A 25,195-nucleotide genomic window follows, 5' to 3' on the forward strand; every position below is an offset into this window, starting at 1 on the left:
GTCTTGTTGAAATAGTAGTATTATTAAGATACTAGGGGTTGGGGCATTTCATTTGTCTGTACTGTTAGATTGGCAAAGATATGTGTTCCTTCGGGACTGGCCCATTTATAGGAGACTGTCCCTTGTTGATTTTTGTGGATCAGAATAGTCATACTGCTTTTCCTGAAAGATGGCTGATGATCCAGGGTGCTCCACCCAGAAGGAAAAAAAACTACCCCTCCCACACATTCTCGCTTCAACTTTTTTTATTCTTGAATTGGCAGATAAGCCTTTTGCAGCAGGACAGTGTTGAGTTTCCTGAATGCCAAATATGTCAAGATTTTCTACTGTTCAACAAAAATCAAGAAACCATTGACATTTAGGGACTGTAAAGTTAGGATTCTGGTTTGGCCAATTTTAGAAGTTAAAGTATTGTACTTCTGTTACAGTAGTGGCAAGTGACTTGCAAGCAAAGGAAATTGAACATGAAGCGCACAGAAAGTGTACTGAGTTGCATTATCTTGAAGTCTCTGTTAATGATGACCACAAAAGTTATTTTTTTTTTCTTTCTTTTTTTTAATTTAGTCCTCATTTATCAAATTATGCTATGGATTCAGAAGGCCAAGACATGACCAAAACCAGTAAGAGGTAGTGGGGCACCCAGTCACTCCACAACGGAGGGGAAATAGAAATCTCCAGGTGCCAAAAAGATTTTCTACCTCCTGGATGGACAGTGGCACTGACTCCTCCGAAAAACAGGTGCTAGGAATAGGTGACCTGATCACTAGAGCAACCTGTATAGCATACAATTAATCATTGGACCATGAGGTTTCAAGAAAAGCTTAAACATACATCATACAAAAACAGGAAGGTGCAAATAAACAGGGTTAAGAAAGAAAGAAAAGTAAAGAGAGAAACAACCTAAAAGAACATAATTCCCGGGAGATAATTACAGAGATTCCGGGCTCAGTGAAATAGGCTGGAGACATAAAGCTTAAACCAGTCTTTCCAAAGTTCCCAAAATTTTGTTTTCTTGACGAGTTTATTAGCCCAATCAAGATACGAAACTTTTTGTATGGAACAAATCCATTTGTCTTCATTAGGGAAACTAGGGAGGATCCACTTAACAAACAGCTCCCTTTGTGCAAGAAGAATCAAAACAAATATGAGGGCTTTGTGGGTTTTAAGAAGACCCCGAATAGTTACCCCACCCAAAAATCACAGGGCTAAGCACATCTTAATCTCCTGGCCCATGATACCTGAGAGGATCTTACCCACTTTCTTCCAGAAAAGCTGGATTGAAGGACAGTGCCAAAACATGTGGGCCTCATTCACGTTGATTCCTCCACATTTTGGGCATTTCTTCATTACACGGGTCCCCAGCTTCGATAGCTTCTGTGGCGTCCAGTATGCCTTGTGGACAGTAAAATGATGATTCTTCTTTAATAGAGCAGATTTCACATATGACCACAAATGAGACATAGATACTTGCCCTAAGGATTCAAGGTCTTCGCCTGGCAGTTCCCTCCTTGCATCTCTTCTCCACTTTGGATTAGCATCCAATACCACTCTGCAACTTCTTTCCATGCAGTGGAGCATTGGCAGATATTGGACATCAAATCCATGTTCCCTTTACCCTTCTCCCCCAAAGCTTTAACCCAGCTTAAAGGTGGACAGTATTTAAATTTTGAGACTGAGTTTTCAGAGGTCTCTGAGAGACATTGCCATCAAATTAGCTTGGTATCCACAATAAACTGCCCACACCTGAGAATGCCACAACCCTGTAACGGGACAGCGGCAAGTGCATCCAGTAAGCAATCAGGAGTACCTGGCGAGTCCCAGATAGGTGCTGCGTCACAGTAATAAGGTATTTGTAAAGCCGATCTCACCTGATACCAAATCTTAGAGGCCGCTAAAAGGATCTTTAGCCACACCTTCTTGAAGAATTTTGGGTGACCAAACTTCAGAAGAAAGAAGTCTGCTTGGTACCGAGAGGTCGCCATGAGGGCCCTAAGGTGCAGGGACAGAGCTGAACTTCCCATCAACAACTGACAAAAGTTCTTCATATTAAAAGCGCTGCAGTATTGGTAGAGATCTGGACTGGCGATCCCTCCGTGTTCTTTCTTTCTTCAGAACTTCTTCAAGGAAATTCTAGGTCTTTTGTTTCCCCAAATGAAACTGGAAAATTCCCTCTGTACTTTCTTGAACCAAGTCTTTTTAAATTCTAATGGGATCAAATTAAACAAAAAGTTAAACTTTGGGAGGATTGACATTTTTAGGAGGTTTGATCTACCCTAGAAGGAAAGTGGGAGAGCCCCCCATGCTCGTAACTGTGATTTGACTCCCGCTGCTACTTTATCGAAATTCACCTGGGCTATTTTCTCTACATTATGTACTATTTGAACTCTCTGGTATCTTATCTCCTGCTTTGTTAGATCACTCCTATGGGGGGTATTCCATTTCATTAGCTTGGTTTTTTGTTGGTTAATGGAATATTCAGATACCCTCCCAAAGCCTTCCAACTGTTCCCATTACGCAGGGAGTGAATGCTGTAAATCCCCTGTCAAGATCATGAGATCGTTAGCATATAGCCCAATTTTTTTCGTCCAACCATTACAAACTAAGGGATGAATACTCCGACATGCCCTTAATTTGCTTGCCAGTGGTTCGATGTAAAGGTTAACAAGCATTTACAATGCAATAGGTCTCGCAATGATATTATTTTGAGCTGTTGACATTGTAAATGTCATTGTTGTTTTTTTTCCCTTTGTGAAGCATTAATCAAATGGTGTAATACAAAATAGCAATAGCTCACTTTGTTGTAATTGCGAAATCTATTTCATTGCATTTGTACTAGTGTGAGGTTTGTATTGTTAATGGCACTGGCTTTTATTAATGTGATATTTTTTTCTCACATTAATCTAATGCATTAAAATGTTTAATACCCACTCATTTTGGAATAAGGACTCTGAGTGGATATTACATATACCCTTGTATTGTTACTATGACTGCAGTTACAGGTGTGAGATCACTATCACTGCAGATATAGGTGTGATATTACTATCACTGCATATATAGGTGTGAGATCAGTATTCATGCAATAGGGAGGTAACACCTCTCCCTGTAGAAGGCTTCCATTGTTCCAGAGCCTCGGATGTTTGGCATACACACCTAGAAGCTGCTTGAGAATCTGTGCAAGGGGCAACCCTAGTTGTCAAATCCTAGTTGCACCCCCTGTCATTATGGCAGGCCTGACACTGACACGCGCTGAAGTGCGATAGACATCAGTAGTTTACCCAGACCCACCAACTTCCCCCGGCTCAGCAGCCAATTCCTTTGCCCGTTTAATAACCATGTGTCCTATACCGGCCTTAGCAGCCCCCTTTAAGTGCCGGTGTTTGATTATTTCAGAACTGGCAGCCAGTTGACTGGTGCTGCTCTTGCTGCCTGCTAAGAGGTCAATAATTAAAAGTGTTTGTAGCAGATGGGGGTCGTCTTCATAATTTATCTTTAAACAAATCATTAATGCAGACCTCTTGGAAGTGGGCGCTATTTCGGTTGAAGACATTTGAATCATCTTGTCTAGCTTGCCCTGGTATTTTAATAACACCGGAAATGTGCCAGGTATGGAGAAATGTTGCTAACAGTTTGTGGTTTGTTTTTGTGCCCCCTTTGTCTCTTGTGCCCCATCCAGTGCTGCTTCAAGCTCATACAGTGACTGCTGAACGGAGGTTGCGGTGGCTTACGTGGGCCTCATTGAGGCAGTGGAACACCCCTGAGGCGCTATCCTCCCCCACCGAGGCACGGCTCGCACAGATAACAAAGGCAGCAGGCCAGAGGTCACATGTAAAGTGCCAACCGGCTTGCCTCTTTTGCCATGCAGAATGCCAAACCTAGCAAATTCAAAAGTAAACTATTTCCTATGATGCTGCCTTAAAACAAAGCACATGGTTTATTGAGCATTTGCCTCAAGACAGTGACAACAGGCAGGCTGGTACCGCCGCCCCTCATTCCTTGCACGGCTTGCCTCCGCCTCGCTATAATGATAATGTGCTGACTGATGGGCCGAGAGGTTGCCGACTGCCTGCTGCTCACTGGCTTCTGTTCCCACAGTTGCCAGCTCCCAAAAGTGCACAGTTTTAATTTTTCATTCTCCCTACCTCCCTCATTTGCAGTGTCAAGAAACGTCAGACCCTCCATGTCGCAAGAAACTGTTCCTAGAGTGATTTTGTGACTACACTATTGCATCACTGAGGCGGAGTTTGGCCATTCGTGAGCACAGGTCTTGTTAATCATTTCCATTCTATGACGCAAAAATTCTAAAAGTCTTCTTTTATTTTAGCACCTGGCTCGTACAACCATGGCAGGATGTTGATAGCAACCCGATAAAAAAACAGGAAGAAAAGCACCATGGTTACCACGAGCAAAGTAAAGGCTGACACAAATCCTATTGTCACTGGGTGTGGTGTGATTCATGTTGTATAATGACACAGCAACGAGGGCAAAACATGCTGTCGGAAACATGATGGCAGTGCACGCCTCCTAAAGATAAGAAAGTGCTTCACGACAGCCGAAAGGCAGACGTTCCAGTCCGGATGGGCCAGGGGAAAGGGCGGCAACCAAAACGCCTCAATTCCAATCTGAGGCCACCGTTTTACATAAACGATGACACCAGCCAATGAAATCGGGGGGCCGGGGCTTCAAGTCCCCTTCTGAAATCTCCTCATCCACAATATCTCTCGCAGAGCGAGCAGCACATGCTCACTGCAACGCTAGGAGAGACCTAAAAAGGAGTGGGGAAAGAGGGCATCCCTGTCTAGTCCCCCTCCCAATTTTTATTGGTTTAGTGAGATTCCCATTGACCAGGACCCTAGCTGACAGATTTTCATATAGGGCCCTGACTGCTGCTAAGAAGGCCTCCCCTAGGTTGAAGCGTTGCATCACTTTGTATAAAAAGGGCAAGCTGACCCTATCAAAAACCTTCGCAGCGTCAAAGGTCATTACTGCCAACGGGACCCCGTATTCTCTTGCCATATCGATCGCCCCAATCAGATCATGTGTTAAAAGTTGCCTCCCCTTCATACAGCATTTTTGATCGGAATGAAATAGTGATCCTGCCACCGTACTCAGACGTTTAGTTAGAATCTGGATGTATATTTTATGATCACTATTAAGGCGAGAGATAGGCCTATAAGACTCACAGGACCTCAGGTTCTTTTTCTGTTTCAAAAGTGTTTTTGATTCTCTAGGGTAGTACTGGCAATTGCAAAGAGTAAGGTAATAACTAAACAGCTCACTACCCAATCCAATGCAAATGTTTGGACACACTTGTTGTATTTCACTTTTCAGTAGTTCACTTTTCAGCACAATATATTTGGTTGGGTCTTGGTTAACATAATATAAGGCTTGAGGGTACATTGTGAAATTATCTTCCATAGTTGGTGTGGAGGTCTTTGTTGATGTTATAATAGCATCAATTGACTGACTTTAATTTTGTGGATCCTTTTCTGCAGTATGTTCTTTGGTGAGTTCTTTGTTAGGAAGATGTGTATTCTGTAGAGGGTTTGCATGCTGATTTTTGCCCCCAAGTATTGTTATTATTATTTAATGCTCTGCTGGTATCTATCAAACGTACCTCCAGTTGTTCCAGGAATTTCTGCAGTTCCTCTGGTTCGTAGAATTCCCCGGGTTTTCCTTCTATTATTTCCATCCTTGATGCTGGATCGAATAGGTAATATCTGATACTCCTCTTCTTTAACTGTGATCATAAAAACAGAATTTATTCCATATGATAGTTGTGCTGTATGATAAGCCTGATGTTGGGGAAATCCTATAAGTGTATGGGTCATGCTTTCTTAAAGTTTGAAGTATCAAGCGACCATGCTGATGGCATAGCAAACATTCTATTATAGTTCTAAGAAGTATTGGAATTCGATCACTGCTTCTAATTAGATTTAAAAATAAAACTTGTCAAGACATTTAAAGATATTTTTGTTAAGGCAGTCTATGCCAGACTCACATTACACTTTGTGTGGACCTCAATAGGATGAAATCTTGAGTCAAGTACTTCAGTAAGGACATTAATTGCATCTCTTTGAGCGACATAAGTGTACTAAAAAGAGTGTGAATTGTGAAGTAGCATGAAAAGGGAGATTTTTGATACCATTAGATAATGTTAATGTAGTCTCTACTATCCCTCATGTATGCCTGTGTTTATAATCGAAGGGTTTAATGAAATAATCAGGGAGATGTTCACTATCTTTATGAATCTTCGAAAGCATGCACATTACAGACATATACGATTCAGAAAAGGGGGTGGTGATGAACAGAGTGTCTGAATTAAGCAGACCACTCTTACCCAGTCCAAAGATCAGGGCTTGATCCATCACCGTTATTTAGCTCACTGCCCCATCCCAGCTCAGAACCTGGCTATATGCAAATTAGTCTGTCCCTGGCCCAGTGCATCATGGGAACAGGGCAGACCAAACTACCAAGCCAATTCTTCACCAGAAAGGATACAAGCTACAACAGTGATGGATCAAGCCCTGATCTTTGGACTGGGTAAGAGTGGTCTGCTTAATTCAGGCACTCTGTTCATCACCACCCCCTTTTCTGAATCATTTTGTCCACCATAAGCGTGGAAGGGTATACTCAGATGTGAGTCCCTTGCTCATTGCACCATCAGGATTCAAGCAAGCCGGGCCGACGACGCCTGAAATGGCAGAAACCGGTCCCCGGAAGCTTGTTTCCTTCCCAGTACAAGAATTGGCTTGGTAGTTTGGTTTGCCCTGTTCCCATCATGCACTGGGACAGGAACAGACTAATTTGCATATAGCCAAGTTCTGAGCTGGGATGGTGCAGTGAGCTAAAAAACGGTGATGGATCAAGCCCTGATCTTTGGACTGGGTAAGAGTGGTCTGCTTAATTCAGGCACTCTGTTCATCACCACCCCCTTTTCTGAATCATTACAGACATATAGACAGAAGTTTTGTTGAAAAATTATTCTTTTGCACCAAGAAAACCCTTTTCCTTAGCTGTTTCAGTTAGTTTTTTTTGTGAGAGGTGTTGGACCCTCAATTCACTTTCAAATGATGACCAGAATTCAATAGCTGTCTTGGCCCTTCCTGATCATTTGCAGGTTTAATGGTGGTCTTGTGACTTCCATTGAGATAGGAAGTAAGACAACTTTTTTGGCTTTACAAATGTTGTGCTAATATAGTAGCAGCTGGTTTGAACCATTATGCCACACTGATTTGTATTTCCATTCTGGCACTGTAGATAAGCAACATCATCTTATGAAAGAAATTGTCATTCTTTATTAGAGTAAAAGGTGGAGACCAGACCTGTTTTGTTATGTTATGACTGAGACAGGGATCAAACTTGTTGGTTTAGAGAAGATTCTTGTGGTCCTCACTCAACATTAAGTATGTGCCTTTGATAAGTTCATACTGAGACAAATGAAATTACTAAGTATGAAGACTTGTTCTCCACATCATAACTTTTTTTCCTTACAATGTGGCAGTAATTAGTCAACAAGCATCTGCGGTGGTCTCTATTTTCTAGCAGTGTCCACCACAGAGATGTTTTATTTTGTAAATCTTTCAATGTGGCAGCACCTGATGGCTTACTTCACCCTGGAAATCGGAATATGGCATGTTTAGCTGCTGAATAATGCATATTGACTAGGATTTTTGAAATCGGTATAGTAGATCCTGCATAGTGTTAAGATGTCATTTTGTTGTGTTTTAGGTACCTCTAAAGCCAGGAAGAAGTCTTATGGACTGGGTGAAATTGACTAAAAGCCACAAGGACTTATCAGGGCTAAAGGGGAGGTTCATTGAGGTAACAGAAGAGGAGCTTGCCAAGCACAATAAAAAGGAAGACTGTTGGACTTGTATAAGAGGTATGTGAAATAATATATTTGCGTGTAGGGCATATTTTCCGTCCATTGAAGTTAATTCTTTGAAACGCAATTTGTTTTTGTATTGCATTAGTTGCACTTTATCAGGTAAGTGTACAGAGGAAACAACTTTGATATAGTCAACAAATGGACAACATTTTGGTTTTAAAAAGAATTGTTTTTTGTTTCCAAACCAATGTCCATTGTGCCTTGATTCTCAAAACAATTATTTTTGAATCCAGAAGTCTACTTGCCACCTTAATATTTTGGCAGAATAAATTGCTACAAAGGTTAAATAAAATATCAACAAATTCTCCAATTTCTGCCTTATACATTGAATTAGATTCCATCTAATATGCATTGCGACAATTCTTTGGTGGGTTTGGATAATTAAATTATCATGGTTAGTTAAATTGCGGGAAGGAAGACCAGGAGGATTTTAATAAGATTGCTCTGGTATATTAAGCTTTTTTCGAAATTTTTATTTTAGTAGCAATGTCATGCAGGGATCGATTAGGAATAGGAGAGAGCATCATTAAACACTTTAATACATGTGTAATTAATACACTTACAAGGAGAAAAGCAATGTAAACTTTTAGCCTAGGTAATCAAGAAAGTGGGAATTACAGGGGTGATTAAAGCACTTACAGAAACGGATGGCATGAACTTGGGTAGAAATGTTCAGGAGCTATTAAAAAATAATAATGATAACTTGTTTTTATATTTAAAGATTCATATTGCACGTTTGCCCTTTTTAAGTGCTGCATGTAGGATTGCCACCTTTCTTACCAGCCTGCAGCTTAAACATACCTACCAGGATAGTGAAAAACAGCCAGATGGCAACTCTTGTTGCTGGTAACAGGTATTATTAGTATTGTCCAATTTATTGGTCAGAACTTAACTGACCTTGCAAGGATGGTAGATTGAGTACGACGTGCTCGAATTCAAGTTTGTGATCTTCAGATCAATGCTTTTGTCACTGGCTAGCATTCTATTCACTGAGGTTTTCCTGAATTCTTATAGAGCAGTTATCTCACTGCAATGGATGGAGCAGAATATGGAATTACTGGAAGCGAGCCAAATTAATAAACTTTCAGATAAAGATAAAGAGGTGCTAGATTGACATATTATCATGAATATTAGTTGTTACATCGAAGGAAGTTACAACATTTAAATAACATTCTACATGGTAAATAATATTTTTGGCCCACACCCACAAATATATATGTATAACCTAGTTATACTTTCAACCATGTTTCCATAGGAAAAGCGTTTTTGAAGTGCCTATGTCTTTGCTGTCATTTGACGAATCTTCACAAAATTTCCCCCCAGAAATGCTCCGATGATTCTGTTTGGGCATGGAAAGTTTTGGCGCAATCCGTTAAGTGGGGGGCCAAGAAAAATTGGGGGGCTTAAAAATATGCGTTTCCCATTTTAATTCCCATAGGAATTTTAGACAAGACTACAACCCGTACTGCTGAATGGAATGACACCAAATTTGGCACAAAGGTGGCTGTTGGTCCAAAAAGCAACCTTTTTGTGAATTTGTGTAACTCCATTCAGTAGTTTGGAAATATTAAAGGAAATTCAAATTTGTATATATAGGGATGCGAAGTCTTGGCAAGCTCTCATCGTCTTGTGCTGCGATCTGATTGGCTGCTAACACTTCAACCAGGAAGTGTTGGCAGCCATCCTGGGACTCCACTTCAGCTGAGTCCCAGAAAAAACATTAAAAAAAAAGAAAGGAGGGCAGGGTAAGAATGCCGTGATCTACATAGCTCAGGTCATGTGATCCGAGAGGGACCCCGACGGGGCCAAAAAGCACTTAAAAAAAACCTTTTGCCATGAAAACGTGACAGTACCACAAATCTGTGGCAAAAAAACAAGAACAGGCATCCACGCTTGTTTTGAATAGAGCCACCAGTGGGCGAGATACCATGGGCATATGGGCTTTTTAAAAACAAGGAGGGGGGCACACAGGCCCCCACCTAGGGCTTAGTAATGCCAGAGGGACCTCCACCTCCCCAGACCATATTATTGTATTACAGGGGGGAGGGGCAGGAAGTGTGTCTGCAGAGTGCTGGATGAAATCCCAGCCATCCTGCTATATGGGACATACTGATGGTACTAGGAGGGGTTCTTGGCATCCAAGGGGACTTCATGCCCCGACCAGTAGTGCGACAGGAGGTGTGTTTACAGATTGATGGAGAAAGAGGGTGGGGTCTTCAGCCAGCTCTCAGCAATCTCACTCTGTGAGACTTACTGGTGTTAATGGGAGGAGTTCCTATCTCTCAAAGATCCTCACCATTCAAAGGTATTTCATCATCCACCAGTAGTGCATCAGGAGGCATGTTTGCAAAGTAATAGATTAAAGGGGCGGGTGTCCGATGACCTCTCAGAAATCCATTTGTGTGGGACTTACTGAAGTCAACAGGAGGGGTTCTTTGCCCCAAAGACCCATAGCATCCAAGGGGACTTTTTCCCCCAACCATTAGTGCGCCAGGAGGTCACTTTACAGAGTGTTGGAGAAAGGGGGCAGGCCTCTAGCGAACTATCCGCAATCCCACTGTGAGGGACTTACTGGAGGTAACAGGAGGGGTTCTTGACTCCAAAGGACTCTCACATCCAAGGGGAATACATCTCCTCATTAGTAGTGCACTAGGATGAGAGTTTGCAGTGTGGTGGAGAAAGAGGGTGGGGCCTTCGATGAGCTCTCAGCAATCCTGCTCTGTGGAACTTACTAGAGGTAACAAGAGGGATTTTCTGGGCCTTAAGGGCCCTTAGAATTCAAGAGAACATTATTCCCCAAGCAGTAGTGCACCAGGAGGAATGTGTGCAGAGTGATGGAGAAAGGGGGTAGGGCCTTCGAGTGCTCAGCAGTCTTGCTGTGTGGAACTTACTAGCGGTAACAGGAGAGATTCTTGGCCCCTAAGGACCCTCGGCATCCAAGGAGACTTCATCCCCCAACCAGTAGTGCACCAGGAGGATGGTTTGCAAAGTGGTGGGGAAAGGGGGAAGACCTCCAATGAGCTGTTGGCAATCCTGCTGGGGGGGAATTACTCAAGGTAACTGGAGGGGATTCTTGGTCCCCAAGGACCCTCATCACCCAAGTGGACGTTATCCCCCAACCAGTAGTGCACCAGGAGGTTTGTTTGCTGAGGAGTGGAGAAAGGGGTGGGGCCTCTGACGAGATCTCAGCAATCCCACTGTGTCGGACTTACTGGAGGTATCAGGAGGATGTGTGTACCCATTCACACACCCATTGAGACCATTTTGCAGCTACTCCCACGCCCACTCACACACCAATTGAGACACTCACACACTCACTCATACATCCACTGAGACACTCATGCACTCACTGACACTCTCACTCTCAAAGGTTACAGTTAGGAAATAAAATATAAAAAACTTTAGAAATTCACAGAAAAAAACAAAAGTTACAGGGACGTTATAGTTAGACTCAGATTTCACTCATATAAAAGAGAAGTCCTCGTCCTCGGTACTACCACCCCTTCTGCATGGGACAGCACCTGGTGGCCGACCGCCCTCTGTAGCACACCTACCCCCTCAACCCACGCTAAGAACCTCTGCATCGTACTCGCCTCCTCACTCACCATGAACCGACAAGTCAGCGCTGTCACCTTCAGCTGTTTCAACACCCTCCGCAAGACCTTCAAGTGGATCCCCTCCATCACCAGCAGACTTAACTATGGAAATGCACTCTACGCCGGCATCAGCAAGTCCCTACTCCGCAAACTCCAGACAATACAGAACACCGCCACCAGACTCGTCCTCGGCATCCCCCAACACGAACAAATCAGCCAACACCTACGAAGTCTCCACTGGTTACCCGTGGAGAAAAGAGTCACTTTCAAAATCCTCATGCCTACAAATGCCTACACAACATCAGAGCCAAATACCTCAACGACAGAATCAACTTCCACGTACCCAAAAGAAATCTCCAATCTTCGAGCCTCGCACTGGCCGAAACCCCGTGTATCCACAGAGCCAGAGCAGGCAGAAGATCTTTCTCTCACATTGCAGCCAAGACCTGGAACGAGCTACCGGCAGACATCAGCCCCCTCCCTGAACACCTTCAGGAAGACCCTGAAGACCTGGCTCTTCAGCTAAACAGATATGCGGACCCGCCCCCCCCCAGCGCCTTGAGACCCTCACAGGTGAGTAGTGCGCTTACAATTCCCTGATTGATTGATTGAAATTCAGCAGTTATATTTACCTGAGCTAACTATAATTTATACCTTGCAATGCACTGCTTATGACCGCCCATATTACAGCACTCATGAAATGGTGAGTGACATCACTGATGGCATCATCCACAGAACCACTTACACGCCCACTCATACCCCTGTACAACCTCACATACACCCACTCCCACACAACCACTCACAAACCCATTCACAGGCCCATACACCCACTCACGGATTCATAGAGCTACTTAAAAATCCATTTACTCATGCATCTACTCATACAATCATTAACTCACACATACCGTCACTCATGCAGGGTGGTGGAGAAAGGGGGCAGAGCCTCCAACCAGCTCCCAGGGATCCCTCTGTGTAGGACTTAGTGGAAGTATCAAGAGGGTTTGTTGGCTACCAAGGTCCCTCACCATCCAAGGGGACTTCCTCTCCCAACCAGGAGTAGTGGAGAAAGAAGGCTAGGCTTCTGTTCTTCACACCTAAGGACCCTCAGCAGCCAAGGGAGCAGGAGAGGTAGTTGGCCCCCAAGAACCCTCAGGAGTAAAGTGGACTTCATCCCCCAACCCGTAGTGCACCAAGAGGCACGTTTGCAGAGTGGTAGAAAAAGGCGGCATGGCCTCCTCAGCAATTCCGCTATTTGGGATGTACTGGAGGTAACTGAAGGGGTTCTTGGCCCCCAAGGACCTTCAGCATGCAAGGGGACTTCCTCTCCCAACCAAGAGTGTGCCAGGAGAAAGTGAGCAAGCCTCTGGCGACAAGACGGTCTGGATTTTTTTTCCCAGGAGGGGGCAACGTAGCCCTCCTTCCCTGGGCCGATTTGGCACCGGGGACCCCATGCCAGAGGGAGCCAAACCTTTTTTTAATGGGGAAGCATACCACCCGGCTTCCCTCCATGAGCTGATTTCAGCTCTGGGCACCCCATCACCAGGGGTCCGGCCTTTATTTTATATTTGTTTAAAAAAAAACTAAAAGCTAAAAGGGGAGGGGGCAACTTCAGCTCCGCTGAACCTATCCTCGGGGCCAGGCCTTTATTTTATATTTGTTTTAAAAAAAATAAAAGCTAAAAGGGAGGGGAGGCGATTTCCGCCCCGGGCACCCCATTCTCATGGCCTGGTCTTTATTTTATATTTGTTTAAAAAAATCGAAATGCTAAAAGGCAGGGGGCCAATTTCATCCCCAGGGACCCAATCCTCAGGCCCAGTCTTTTAATTTATTTTCTAAAAAAACAATAAGGGGAGAAGGGCCTTGTGGCCCCGTACTGGGCTGATTTCAGCCTTGGGGATCCTAACCCCGGGGCCTTCCCTCTAATGTGGGTGCACTGGTCCAACCAGGACCCCCACCCACCAAAGATGGGGACTGTGTGGGGATCCTGAAGGCCCCCACAGTCCCTGCCGGCTCCCCCACCACATGGGGGAGCCAACATTGGTTTTATACATAGAGAGCTGCTAACATGCAGCTCCCTGTGTGTAAGAGCAATTGTGCTCCGCTTTGAGGGAACTAATGCAAAATTCTCTTGTGTGCTCAAAGCGGAGCACAGTTTGATATTGCTTGGTGGGAGTGGGGCACACCTGACAAGCCAAAGCAAACAGCTAAGTCCTTGGGGTGGGCACCCCAGGACATAGCAGGAGCCGGCCCTGGGGTTGGTGTTCTCCAGGGCCATCCAGTATTTCTATGTTGATTTCTCAGGGGAGGTGGTGGTCACTGGTGCTGCTGGGGGGCGCATGGCCCCCTGCATACTATTACATATGCCCCCAGGACTTGACCCTCTCGGGGGCTTTTTTAAACACAGGCGCAGGAGCCCACTCTTGTGTTTTCTTTTTAGCTTGAATTCACGAACTTGGTGCTACATCACTTTAAAACTGTTTTTTAAAAATGCGTTTTATGCTTGGACGGGTCCCAGAGGCACCCCAAGACCATGACTTGGGGGTCAGGGTATTCCTAGCTTGACCCCTTTTCTTTATTTTAACTTTTGTTTTGGGGGCTGGGTGAAGCCAAGTCCCAAGATGTCTGACAGCACTTCCTGGTTAAACTGTTTGAACCAATCAGAGCTGTGCATTTCTCTGCACAAGCTTGTCTTTTTTTGTGAATGCTTTGTGGCCAGAGATATCACTAACTTTTTCTTCTTAAATTTGTACTGTTGCAGGGATGTTGCGTATATTGTGGCAACATCAAGAATTTTGGTGAAAATATAAAAAATCTATATATTTGTACATACACACTCGCTGGTTACTGTCACAGACTCATGTTTGTACTCGCAAACTCACTCAACCACTTATACACCCATTCATATACCCACTCACACGCTTATACATCCCGTCACATACCCACTCAGATTCTCATGCACCTACTCGCATACCCATTCAGGTACTCATGCACCCACTTACCGACTCACTCGGAGAGTGGCGCACCCATGTACAGACCCACTCAGAGACTCACACACTTATTTAGAGGCCCACTCATAGACTCATGTGCAGTGTCATGCCCACTTAGAGACTTTTACAACCACTCATAGACTCACCTGGGCACTCATGCACCTACTCACAGACCAACTCAGATACACATGCACCCACTTACAGACTCACTCGGAGAGTCATGCTCCCATGTATATACTCACTCAGAGACTCCCACATCCACTTACAGACCTATTCACACACTCACTTATGTACTCACATACCCACTTATGTACTCACATACCCACTGATCCCCTCAAACACCTACTGACAGACCCAGTGAGACACTCATACACCCAGTCAAAGATCCACTCAGACACTCATAGACTCACACACCCATACAGTCCCTCACACACTCAGTCACAGACCCTCTTAGAGACTTTTATACTCAGAGACTTAGACACCCACTGACAGACTCACTCAGATATACACCCACCCTGTCACTCACCCACTCAAAGACTCATGCATCCACTCACAGAGCCACCTAGACACTCACCTTCCCAGTCACAGATCTACTCAGACACCCATGCATCCAACCATTCACTCACCTACTCACAGACCCACTCAGAGACTCTTGCACCCACTCACATAACCACTTAGACACTTAAGCTCCCAGTCATAGACTCACTGAGAGACTCATGTACTCACTCACAGACTCACTCATACACTCACTCACTCACCTACTCTTACACCCACATAAACACTCATGTATCCACTCACAGATCCAGTCAAACAGTCATATACTTACTTACAAATGCACAAAGGCACTCATGTACCTGCTCACAGATATGACTGAGAGACTCATGCAGCCAATCACAGACTCATTGAGACAGTGATGCTCCCAGTCATAGATGCACTTAGACAGTCACACAGTTTGGTACAGAACCATTGATAGACTGATGCACCGCCTCACAGATCCTCTGAAATACATATACAGTGAATGAGTGACTTACTGATACAGTGATGCACTCATACACAGATTCCACTGAAAGAGTTATACACTGTGTTATAGAGATATTAAGGGAGTTATACATGTTATTATAGAGAATCTTTCAGATAGTAATGTGTTTAATGCGTTGGTTGTAATCCATTTAGCAGTTATACATTTTGAATGTGTTGGTGGCAACAATTCACTTAAAAAAACAAAGGTTACAGGGACGTTATAGTTAGTAATTAGCATTAAAAAAAAAACAGAAATTCACTGAAAAAAGCAAAGGTTACAGGGACGTTCTAGTTAGGCTGCCATTTCACAAATATAAAACCATAGAAATTCAGCAGTTGTTACCTGAGCTAACTATAAGTCAAGCCCCCGCAATGCACTTTTTATGACCTCACTTATTATATCACTCATGAGATGATCAGTGACATCACTGATGACATCTGAAATGACATCACTGATGACATCATCTAGAGAAACACTGGCACACCCACGTACACCCCATAAAATTTGTCATATACCCACTCCTACACAATCACTAACAAACTCATTAACAAAACCCATTAGAACACGCACATCTCGTCACTCATCCATACAGTCAGTAACATCAATTCACCCATAGAGCCAATAATGGAACCACTAACTCACATATACAGCCCCTCATGCACAGTGGCAGCCGGTAGGTTTAGGAGGGAGGGGGCAAACGGAACACACACGCGTGTATATACACTCACAGCCATGCATTCAGACGTGCACACAAACATATCCTTTCACAACACTCATTACCAAACATTCATACATACATACACGCACGCATGCACCAAACATTAATTAAAAAAAATAAACACACACTTAACTGCAGCTCTTCCCCGGAGATTCTAAGAGGCATTGCACTGCTGCCTTCCCTCATTGGCTTGCTTGCCTGAAGTCCGCCAATGAGAGAAGGCAGCAGTCCCGGCGTCATCACAAAGTGGGATTGGGTCAGTGAGACTACTGACCCCACCCCACTCTGTGATGAAGTGTGACTGATTGACACTCAACTCTGGGTGCTTCAGGGCTTAAAACTGAAGCACCCAGGTGTGGGGCACTCAGTGGCGCTACGTCTTGTCACTTAGGGGAGAGCCTCAGGGACCTTTGCTGAGCTGAGGAGGTCACGCTCATTGGATCTCTGACTTCCTCAGCCCAGCAAAGTTCAGCTCAGGCAGCCAGGAGCCTGCGCATTTTGCTCATGTCTAGCTCCTGGCTGCCTGACCGGAAAATGAACAGTGTGTGTCAGGCTGACCTTTGTTCAACCTGACAGACACTGTTCATGAGGAGCAAAAGGGTGGCATGGCCCCTCAGCCCTAATGGACTGGCTGCCGCTGCTCATTCATCTACTCACTTACCAATACAGCCAGTCACAGATCCAGACATAGACACACTTACATACTCACTCACATCCATACAGCTACTAACACAGTAACTGAGTTAACCATACATTCACTCACCCATATGGCCACTACGTCACTTTAACAATTACACACACAGCCACTCAGTTACTTATACATATACTGATAACTATACTCACTCACCTATACAGTGACTGAGAGTATGCATACTCTCCTATACAACCTCTTTCATACTCACTTACTCACCTATGCAACCACTCAAACCCCATTCGCTCACACACACACCCACTTACATACCCATTGATGCACCAAGACAGCCTCTCATGTACCCTGTCACTTGCCCGAAACAATCACTTATGTATCTGCTCAAATGCCAATTCAACCACTCGTGCACCCTCTCATTCACCATTTACAACCACTGATACACCAACTCAGTCAACTATACAGATACTCACACAGCCACTCACTTACTCATCCATGCACTGACACATCCACTCACTCACCTATTCAAAACTCACACACCCACTATCTCATGTATAAAGTCTTTTATATACCCATTCAATCTTCTATACACCACTTACAAACCCATTCACTTATCCATACAGGCAATTCCACAGCAAGTTACCGTACTATATATGTTTAACACTCAGTAATTTTTAGAAAACACTCACAATCACTGGATGATGTCATCAGTGATGCACTTTGAGATTTCATCAGTAATGTCATTTGAGATGTCATTAGTGATGTCATCAGTGATGTCACTGACCCTGTCATGAGTGTGATGTAATATGTGATAGTACATTGTGGGGTATGAGTTATAGTTAGCTCAGGTAACTATAACTGCTAAATTTCTCTGGTTATGTAAGAGTGAAATGTCAGCCTAACTATAATATCCGTCTTTCACTGAATATATATATATGTGATCAAGCCTCGTTTTGGGAGGTGAAACGCGTTATGGCGGATGGCTGGTGTAATTGAATGGAATAAATAAATCACCGAAGAAAATTGCACGAAAAACTTGGGCTTACTCTCGTTATTCCTTCCTTTTTTGGGAGGAGACATGGTGAATGACGTTTTCGTATATATATATATATATATGTATATATTCAGTACGTAGTCGTCCAGAACTCAGCTCGCTCAGCCGAGCAAAAGGAAGAAGCGAGACCCAGATATTTGGTGTGATTATTTTATTTCAATGCCCAACACCAGTCAGCCATGACGCGTTTTGGCTACCAAAAGCCTTGATCACATGACACGGTCATGGGGGCTGGCCACCCATTTTTAAAGTGCAAGAGTGCCTGTTGCATACTAGATATAGTAAAAATACTACATATATCATTGCTTAAATGCAAATAGCGTAATACTTTGTGTGAAATTACACGATTATTCTAAAGTATTCTTGTGGTTATACAATACATTGATAACACCACAATACGCTAAAACCAAAATAAATATATAGCACAAATGCAGGAGTTCATAATATCAGTTAATACAGAATAAACACAGTAAAATATAAATAATACCAATGTTTAAAACAATTAAATATTACTAATCTGTACTAATAGTTCGTAAAATACCCAATGATCACGGTATATGCTATAGTTGAGCCAACCATAAAAATGAGAGTAGCAGCAAATGCATAAATGCAAACCATGTAATGTAAGTGATACATAACTTGGATAGCAACCGTGAGGATAATCAAGCCCAAGTGGGCTACTACTGCTCCTTGTGCAAAATATACAATCTTGATGTGCAAAATTGCTGTATGTGCAAAATACGTAACAGTAAAATCAATGTGCTACCTATAAATAAAATTTGTGTGCAACAAATTACGTGAAAGTAGACAAAATATTTTTGAAGCAAGGTGGATGGCGGAACCTTGAAACTAATGCACCTAATACAAAAATTTAACCAATTATGTGAAAGGATTCCCCTTATCTATACCCTTGGGTGGGGATCATGTGCACACTGATACGACACCCGCCAACACAATGCCAGTTCAGAAAGAACTATAACATGAGTTAATTAAAAATACAGGTGCACCATGAAATGAACAGTTTTTCAACAATCACTTAACAAGTATAAATGTCCAGAAAGTCCGTTATGTTTAGATAATTTATTTTTCCACAAATTGCAAAATAGGACAGCCGACGCGTTTCGTCCCAGCCGGGACTTCTTCAGGGCTGTGTTTACAAAAAACAAAAAATATAAACATACAATTAAAAGATGGTCCACTGCAACATCCAGCCGAGTATACAATGGTCCCATACATTAAAAAAGTGAGTCTACACTAAACAGTGAATCTACACTTATAAGACAGATAACCTAACATTGCTACATTCCTGGAGTTTAACCAGTAATCGATACCCCAAGTTAACATAGTATAAAAAAAGACATATATTGTTTTTTTGAAAAATCCATTGGGAACTCTTAGTTACAGGGTGAAAATATACAATTGCAATATATAGTGATATGCAGTTTGTTTACGGGTGAGGCCTCGACCTCTCTTCACTTGTCAGAAGAGAATACAACATCTAGTAATCTAAGTACCTCTAGGCACCTAAAGTCAATGGGGCCCAAGGTCAAAGATGTGCACCTACCATGAGAAAAAATTCAATATCCAGAATGAGGTGTTGAAACCAGAAAGGTGGCAGTCCGCTCTGTCAATCTCTATTTCCAATACTGCAAGCAAAATAAGTAAAAAAGATAAATAAAAGTAGTGGGAAAGTATATACAGCAAGTGAAAAAACTAAATATGCGAGAAGAAACAAGGATGAACGCAGGAAACGCGAATCAAGGAGGGAAAGAACTGAACATGCAAGTGAGCTATTCTATCATCCCAATCATGTCCATAAAACATAAATCAACATCAACACAAACCAATATGCCACTTACAACTTGGTAAGTATCCACGTGGATATTCAAGCGATAGTTCAGTCATGAAGTGTCATGTATACACGGGTTCTTGGTAACAAGTACTATGATAAAGAACAGAGATTAAGAGAGACTTGCTTCATTGTATTATTGTAATTAATCAAGATCATCAGATTAGTGGAGTCCTTTCCAAAATTCATTTATAGATAATAAATGGTCCATGCACCAGTATGTAATTTAATCTGGATTGAGAGGGCTGGGCACAGGCAAGGAAACACAAGCTAAGGTACAGAGAAAAGTCGACCCAACTTGCCTATGAATATAATATCCAAGGATCGTGGATGAAATGCTTAGAGATCCAATTTTTCACACGAGAATAAATATATGGTGCACCAACAATGCGATGTGCACTATAATCTACAAAAAGAGAGAACAGGGAACTTTTTATTGTAAGTCCTATTGTATACAATTAGTTTGACAATAGAGGATAACATCAAATAACAACATGTACCTATGGATGACCAAGTGCCCCTTATAGCGGATATCCTGCCATCAATGAAGTTTAGTCATGGTTTAGATATACTCTGTTGTGAGGGCATGTAGTACATTGTTGCTCACATAATGGATAGCTTTTTCCTATATCTTTCTTCTTCTTTCTTGGTTTGCCTTTTCTTTCTAGAACTACGGAGGTGGAACCATGACTAAACTTCATTGATGGCAGGATATCCGCTATAAGGGGCACTTGGTCATCCATAGGTACATGTTGTTATTTGATGTTATCCTCTATTGTCAAACTAATTGTATACAATAGGACTTACAATAAAAAGTTCCCTGTTCTCTCTTTTTGTAGATTATAGTGCACATCGCATTGTTGGTGCACCATATATTTATTCTCGTGTGAAAAATTGGATCTCTAAGCATTTCATCCACGATCCTTGGATATTATATTCATAGGCAAGTTGGGTCGACTTTTCTCTGTACCTTAGCTTGTGTTTCCTTGCCTGTGCCCAGCCCTCTCAATCCAGATTAAATTACATACTGGTGCATGGACCATTTATTATCTATAAATGAATTTTGGAAAGGACTCCACTAATCTGATGATCTTGATTAATTACAATAATACAATGAAGCAAGTCTCTCTTAATCTCTGTTCTTTATCATAGTACTTGTTACCAAGAACCCGTGTATACATGACACTTCATGACTGAACTATCGCTCGAATATCCACGTGGATACTTACCAAGTTGTAAGTGGCATATTGGTTTGTGTTGATGTTGATTTATGTTTTATGGACATCATTGGGATGATAGAATAGCTCACTTGCATGTTCAGTTCTTTCCCTCCTTGATTCGCGTTTCCTGCGTTCATCCTTGTTTCTTCTCGCATATTTAGTTTTTTCACTTGCTGTATATACTTTCCCACTACTTTTATTTATCTTTTTTACTTATTTTGCTTGCAGTATTGGAAATAGAGATTGACAGAGCGGACTGCCACCTTTCTGGTTTCAACACCTCATTCTGGATATTGAATTTTTTCTCATGGTAGGTGCACATCTTTGACCTTGGGCCCCATTGACTTTAGGTGCCTAGAGGTACTTAGATTACCAGATGTTGTATTCTCTTCTGACAAGTGAAGAGAGGTCGAGGCCTCACCCGTAAACAAACTGCATATCACTATATATTGCAATTGTATATTTTCACCCTGTAACTAAGAGTTCCCAATGGATTTTTCAAAAAAACAATATATGTCTTTTTTTATACTATGTTAACTTGGGGTATCGATTACTGGTTAAACTCCAGGAATGTAGCAATGTTAGGTTATCTGTCTTATAAGTGTAGATTCACTGTTTAGTGTAGACTCACTTTTTTAATGTATGGGACCATTGTATACTCGGCTGGATGTTGCAGTGGACCATCTTTTAATTGAAAGTAGACAAAATATCTTAAGTTTCACAAGGTTATATACAAAGTGTGGAGGACCATGGTAGTGCAATAGAGATTAGGAATACAGCTTCAGAACTACAGGCTTAAGTATAAACATATTTGGCTTAAAATGATGACAATTACAGGTATGTATGGTTGTCCTCGCTGGTATTGAGCCCGTTCGGCATCTTGGTATCCAGCATTATGATGTATCTAGTTTCTAGTTTACGCAGCAATGATTCTCTGTCACCACCTCTCCTCTGAGGGGGAACACAGTCTATTACAAAGTAAACTAGTCCAGTGGGATTTTTACCATGAACTCTCTCAAAATGCCTGGCTACTGGGTATGTAGGGTCTGCATTACTGATTGCTCTTAAATGTTGCAGTATTCTTTTGTGCACTTGTGGTCTGGTGCTCCCTACATACCTTAGGCCGCAGGGACATTCTAAAACATACACTGCATATTCTGACCTGCAATTTAGTTTTTCTCTGATTTTAATGGGTTTGGGGGAAAGCGGTGTTCTATACTCAGTTCTGCTGACCCCATTCTTGCAGGCTTTGCAGGAAGCGCACTTAAAAAAGCCCCTACTTCCACCTAGCCACGAGCCCGTGACTACTTCAGGGCTGCTGGAGACTAGGCTATCCTGCATTGACCTAGCTTTCCTGTATGTTATGCTAGGTAATTTGGTGACCAATTTGCCCACTATCGGGTCACTGGTGATTAATGACCAATTATTCTTTACTATCTTGCGGATTGTTTTGTGTTGATTACTATAGCCAATGATTAGTCGTGTTTCATTGGCGGTGGTTGCTTTAATGATTTTAACACAATCTTCCGCAGGGTTCAGGAGTTGCATTCTATCCTGCCTGTTAGCTCTGCTGATGGCTTCATCAATAGTAGCCATGTTGTAACCTCTGGCTAGGAATCTGATCTTACTGTCATGCTGGGCTTGTAGGCAACCAGATTCATCACTGCAAATTCTCCTGATGCGAAGCATTTCCCCATAGGGGATGCTTTTGATCAGATGGGTTGGATGGTGGCTGGTGGCGTGCAACACCGTATTTCCAGCTGTAGGCTTTCTGTAAAGCCTGGTCTGTAGTTTGTTATTTACGACTAACATTTCAACATCAAAAAACACCACCGACTGAGCGCTGATAGTACTCGTAAAGTGGAGGTTTAGGTCATTAATATTTAGTTGTTCAATAAACGTGGTCACCTCACTTATTGAGCCATCCCATATAAAAAAGAGGTCATCAATGTACCTGAGCCAGCATTTTACCTGAGTGTTCATGACCTCGGTGTGGCCGGGCATGAGGACCTGCTCCTCCTAGTAGCCCATGTGTAGACAGGCATAACTGGGAGAAAAGCAGGCCCCCATAGCCACCCCCCTGGTCTGCATGAAAAACTGGTTTGAAAATAGGAAAACATTGTTCTCCAAACACATGGTGATCCTAGCAATAATCATCTTGGAATGTTCACTGTACTTTGTTGGCCGTTTGTTTAGAAAATATTCAGTTGCCCTAATACCGTCCCTATGATGGATACTTGTATAAAGGGCGGTAACGCCCAATGACACTAGGAGAAAACTAGGTTCCCAATTGAAGCCGGAAAGTTTTTTCAATAAATCTCCTGTGTCTAGGATGAAGGATGGCAGGTTTCTGACATGTTCCTGCAGGAAGAAGTCAATGTACCTGCTAACATTTTCCAAAATACTGTTGCGTGCCGAGATAATCGGCCGACCAGGCGGCTGTTGGCAGTTCTTATGTATTTTGGGGATGAAGTATATCACAGGAGTCACAGGGAAGTCATTTTTCAAGTATTTAAATTCCTCTATCGTCAACAAGCCTTTGCTTCTCCAGGCCATCAATTTGGAGTTGATATCATTTCTAGCTTGTTGTACCTCCAGGGTGTTAGTTCTCCTATAGCAATCTCTATCATTTAATTGCTTTAATGCCTCATCCAGGTACATTTTGCGTGGCCATAGTACGACATTGCCGCCTTTATCAGATTGTCACGATTTGTTTGTTGCCCTTCAACTTTTTCACCAGTTCATGATACTGCATGTCTCTGTAGTTGCGTCGTTTTTTAGTATTGTTATTTTTTTCTTGCAAGTCCTTTAGTTCCATGGAAACTCGATCATGCAATAAATCCAGGTTGTCTTTCAACATCAGGGGACAGAACTTTGATTTTGATCTGAAAGGTGTTTTACAGAGTGCTTGAGCCAGTTCCCCACCCAGAGCCAGTTGTGAACTTACTTCATCCACTTCTTGTAACTCCATCAATTCCTGGGTTAGTGCTTGTCCCAAGACTGGGGGGGTATTAGATGTTGAGTTGTCGTCGAGAGCAGGGGTGAGGACTACGGTTCTTTGTGCACTGTGGTGTTTCTTTAGTTTTAATTTTCGGACATATTTGAATAAGTCTATTCTTGTGCCCGCGTAGTCAAAATCTCCTCGCGCACTGTAGGAGAGGCCCAGCGACAAGATTGCCGTTTCGCCAGGAGTAAGCACTGTGTCTGTTAAATTCACCACAGTCTTGGCATCTACTGTTTTTGAGTTTGATTCTGCTGCCATTTTGCCCTTTGCCTCCTTTGCCTCCCACCTGCATTTCCGCCTCTTGTTGCGCTTCCTCCTTTCTGCGCGCTTTCTGTTTTTTTGTTTGCTGTGGTTCCCTGCGTGCCAGAGCGAAGGGTTAATTTCCGGTGCTGCTGCACCACTGCTAACTCCTGGGCCGGGGTGAACTTGCGAAACCCCGACCTCTGATTGCGTTTGGCCTCTGTATCAGACTCACTGTCCACCTGAGAACTATCCCCTGAAATAGATGGAGTTTCCAGGCGGCTCATGCTTGTTGAAGCCCCTGACGTATTGACATTAGCAGTGTCCTGTTTTTGTTGGCTCTGTTTGATGTTATCATATTTTTTGGAAAAAGTAAATATCTGCCCATGCTCATAGTCTAAACGGTCCCGTTGGAACTTGTATGCTTTACGTCTTTTAATTATGTCCTCTTCGCGCTTTAGCCGTGCATTCATTTCCTCACGGTATTTGATTATTACTGGGGAACTAGGAATTTTTTCAATGTCGGCTTCAATCCTTTCTATCTCCGCCAGTAATTTAATCCTGTCACTTTCCGCATACTGAACCAGGATTACCATTAAGCGCTTCGAGGAGTCTAAATTGCACTGTGCCCAACAGACATTTGAGGTGAGCAGATCTAGAGTGTCGCTGGTGTTGAGAGTGCTCTAACAGGAGCTGCTTTCCACCTAAACTGAGACCTACCCAGAGTTCTCTCCTTCTTTTTTGCATAATTTATGCGTCACTCTGTGCCTGAAAGGGTTTCGTTTTGACTTAATACTGGGTGCTCCCTTGTGTCTGGACAAAGCTATACCTCTCTGAAGTGCTCTAATTAGAGCGAAACACTGTGTCAGGGGTTGCTTTTACTCATTTCAGGTTGGCTTGAATTGGTATTTTACCAATTCAAAGCTGTAATATTGTGCCTGGAGTGATAAATTGCTTTTGTTATTTTACAGC

At 42.8% G+C, this 25,195-nt stretch overlaps 1 protein-coding gene across 2 annotated transcripts in view; it reads left to right on the forward strand.

Annotated features, from left to right (window-relative positions):
* CYB5R4 (cytochrome b5 reductase 4) overlaps nucleotides 1-25,195 on the forward strand; it is a 1,195,924-nt gene that overhangs the window by 118,476 nt on the left and 1,052,253 nt on the right. For both annotated transcript variants that reach the window (XM_078648153.1, XM_078648152.1), the window contains exon 2: nucleotides 7,729-7,882. In XM_078648153.1, coding sequence (XP_078504279.1) covers nucleotides 7,729-7,882 — 154 coding nt within the window. The remainder of the gene's footprint in view (nucleotides 1-7,728; nucleotides 7,883-25,195) is intronic.

Source organism: Lissotriton helveticus, chromosome 6 (assembly GCF_964261635.1).
Source record: "Lissotriton helveticus chromosome 6, aLisHel1.1, whole genome shotgun sequence".
Lineage (NCBI taxonomy): Eukaryota > Metazoa > Chordata > Amphibia > Caudata > Salamandridae > Lissotriton > Lissotriton helveticus.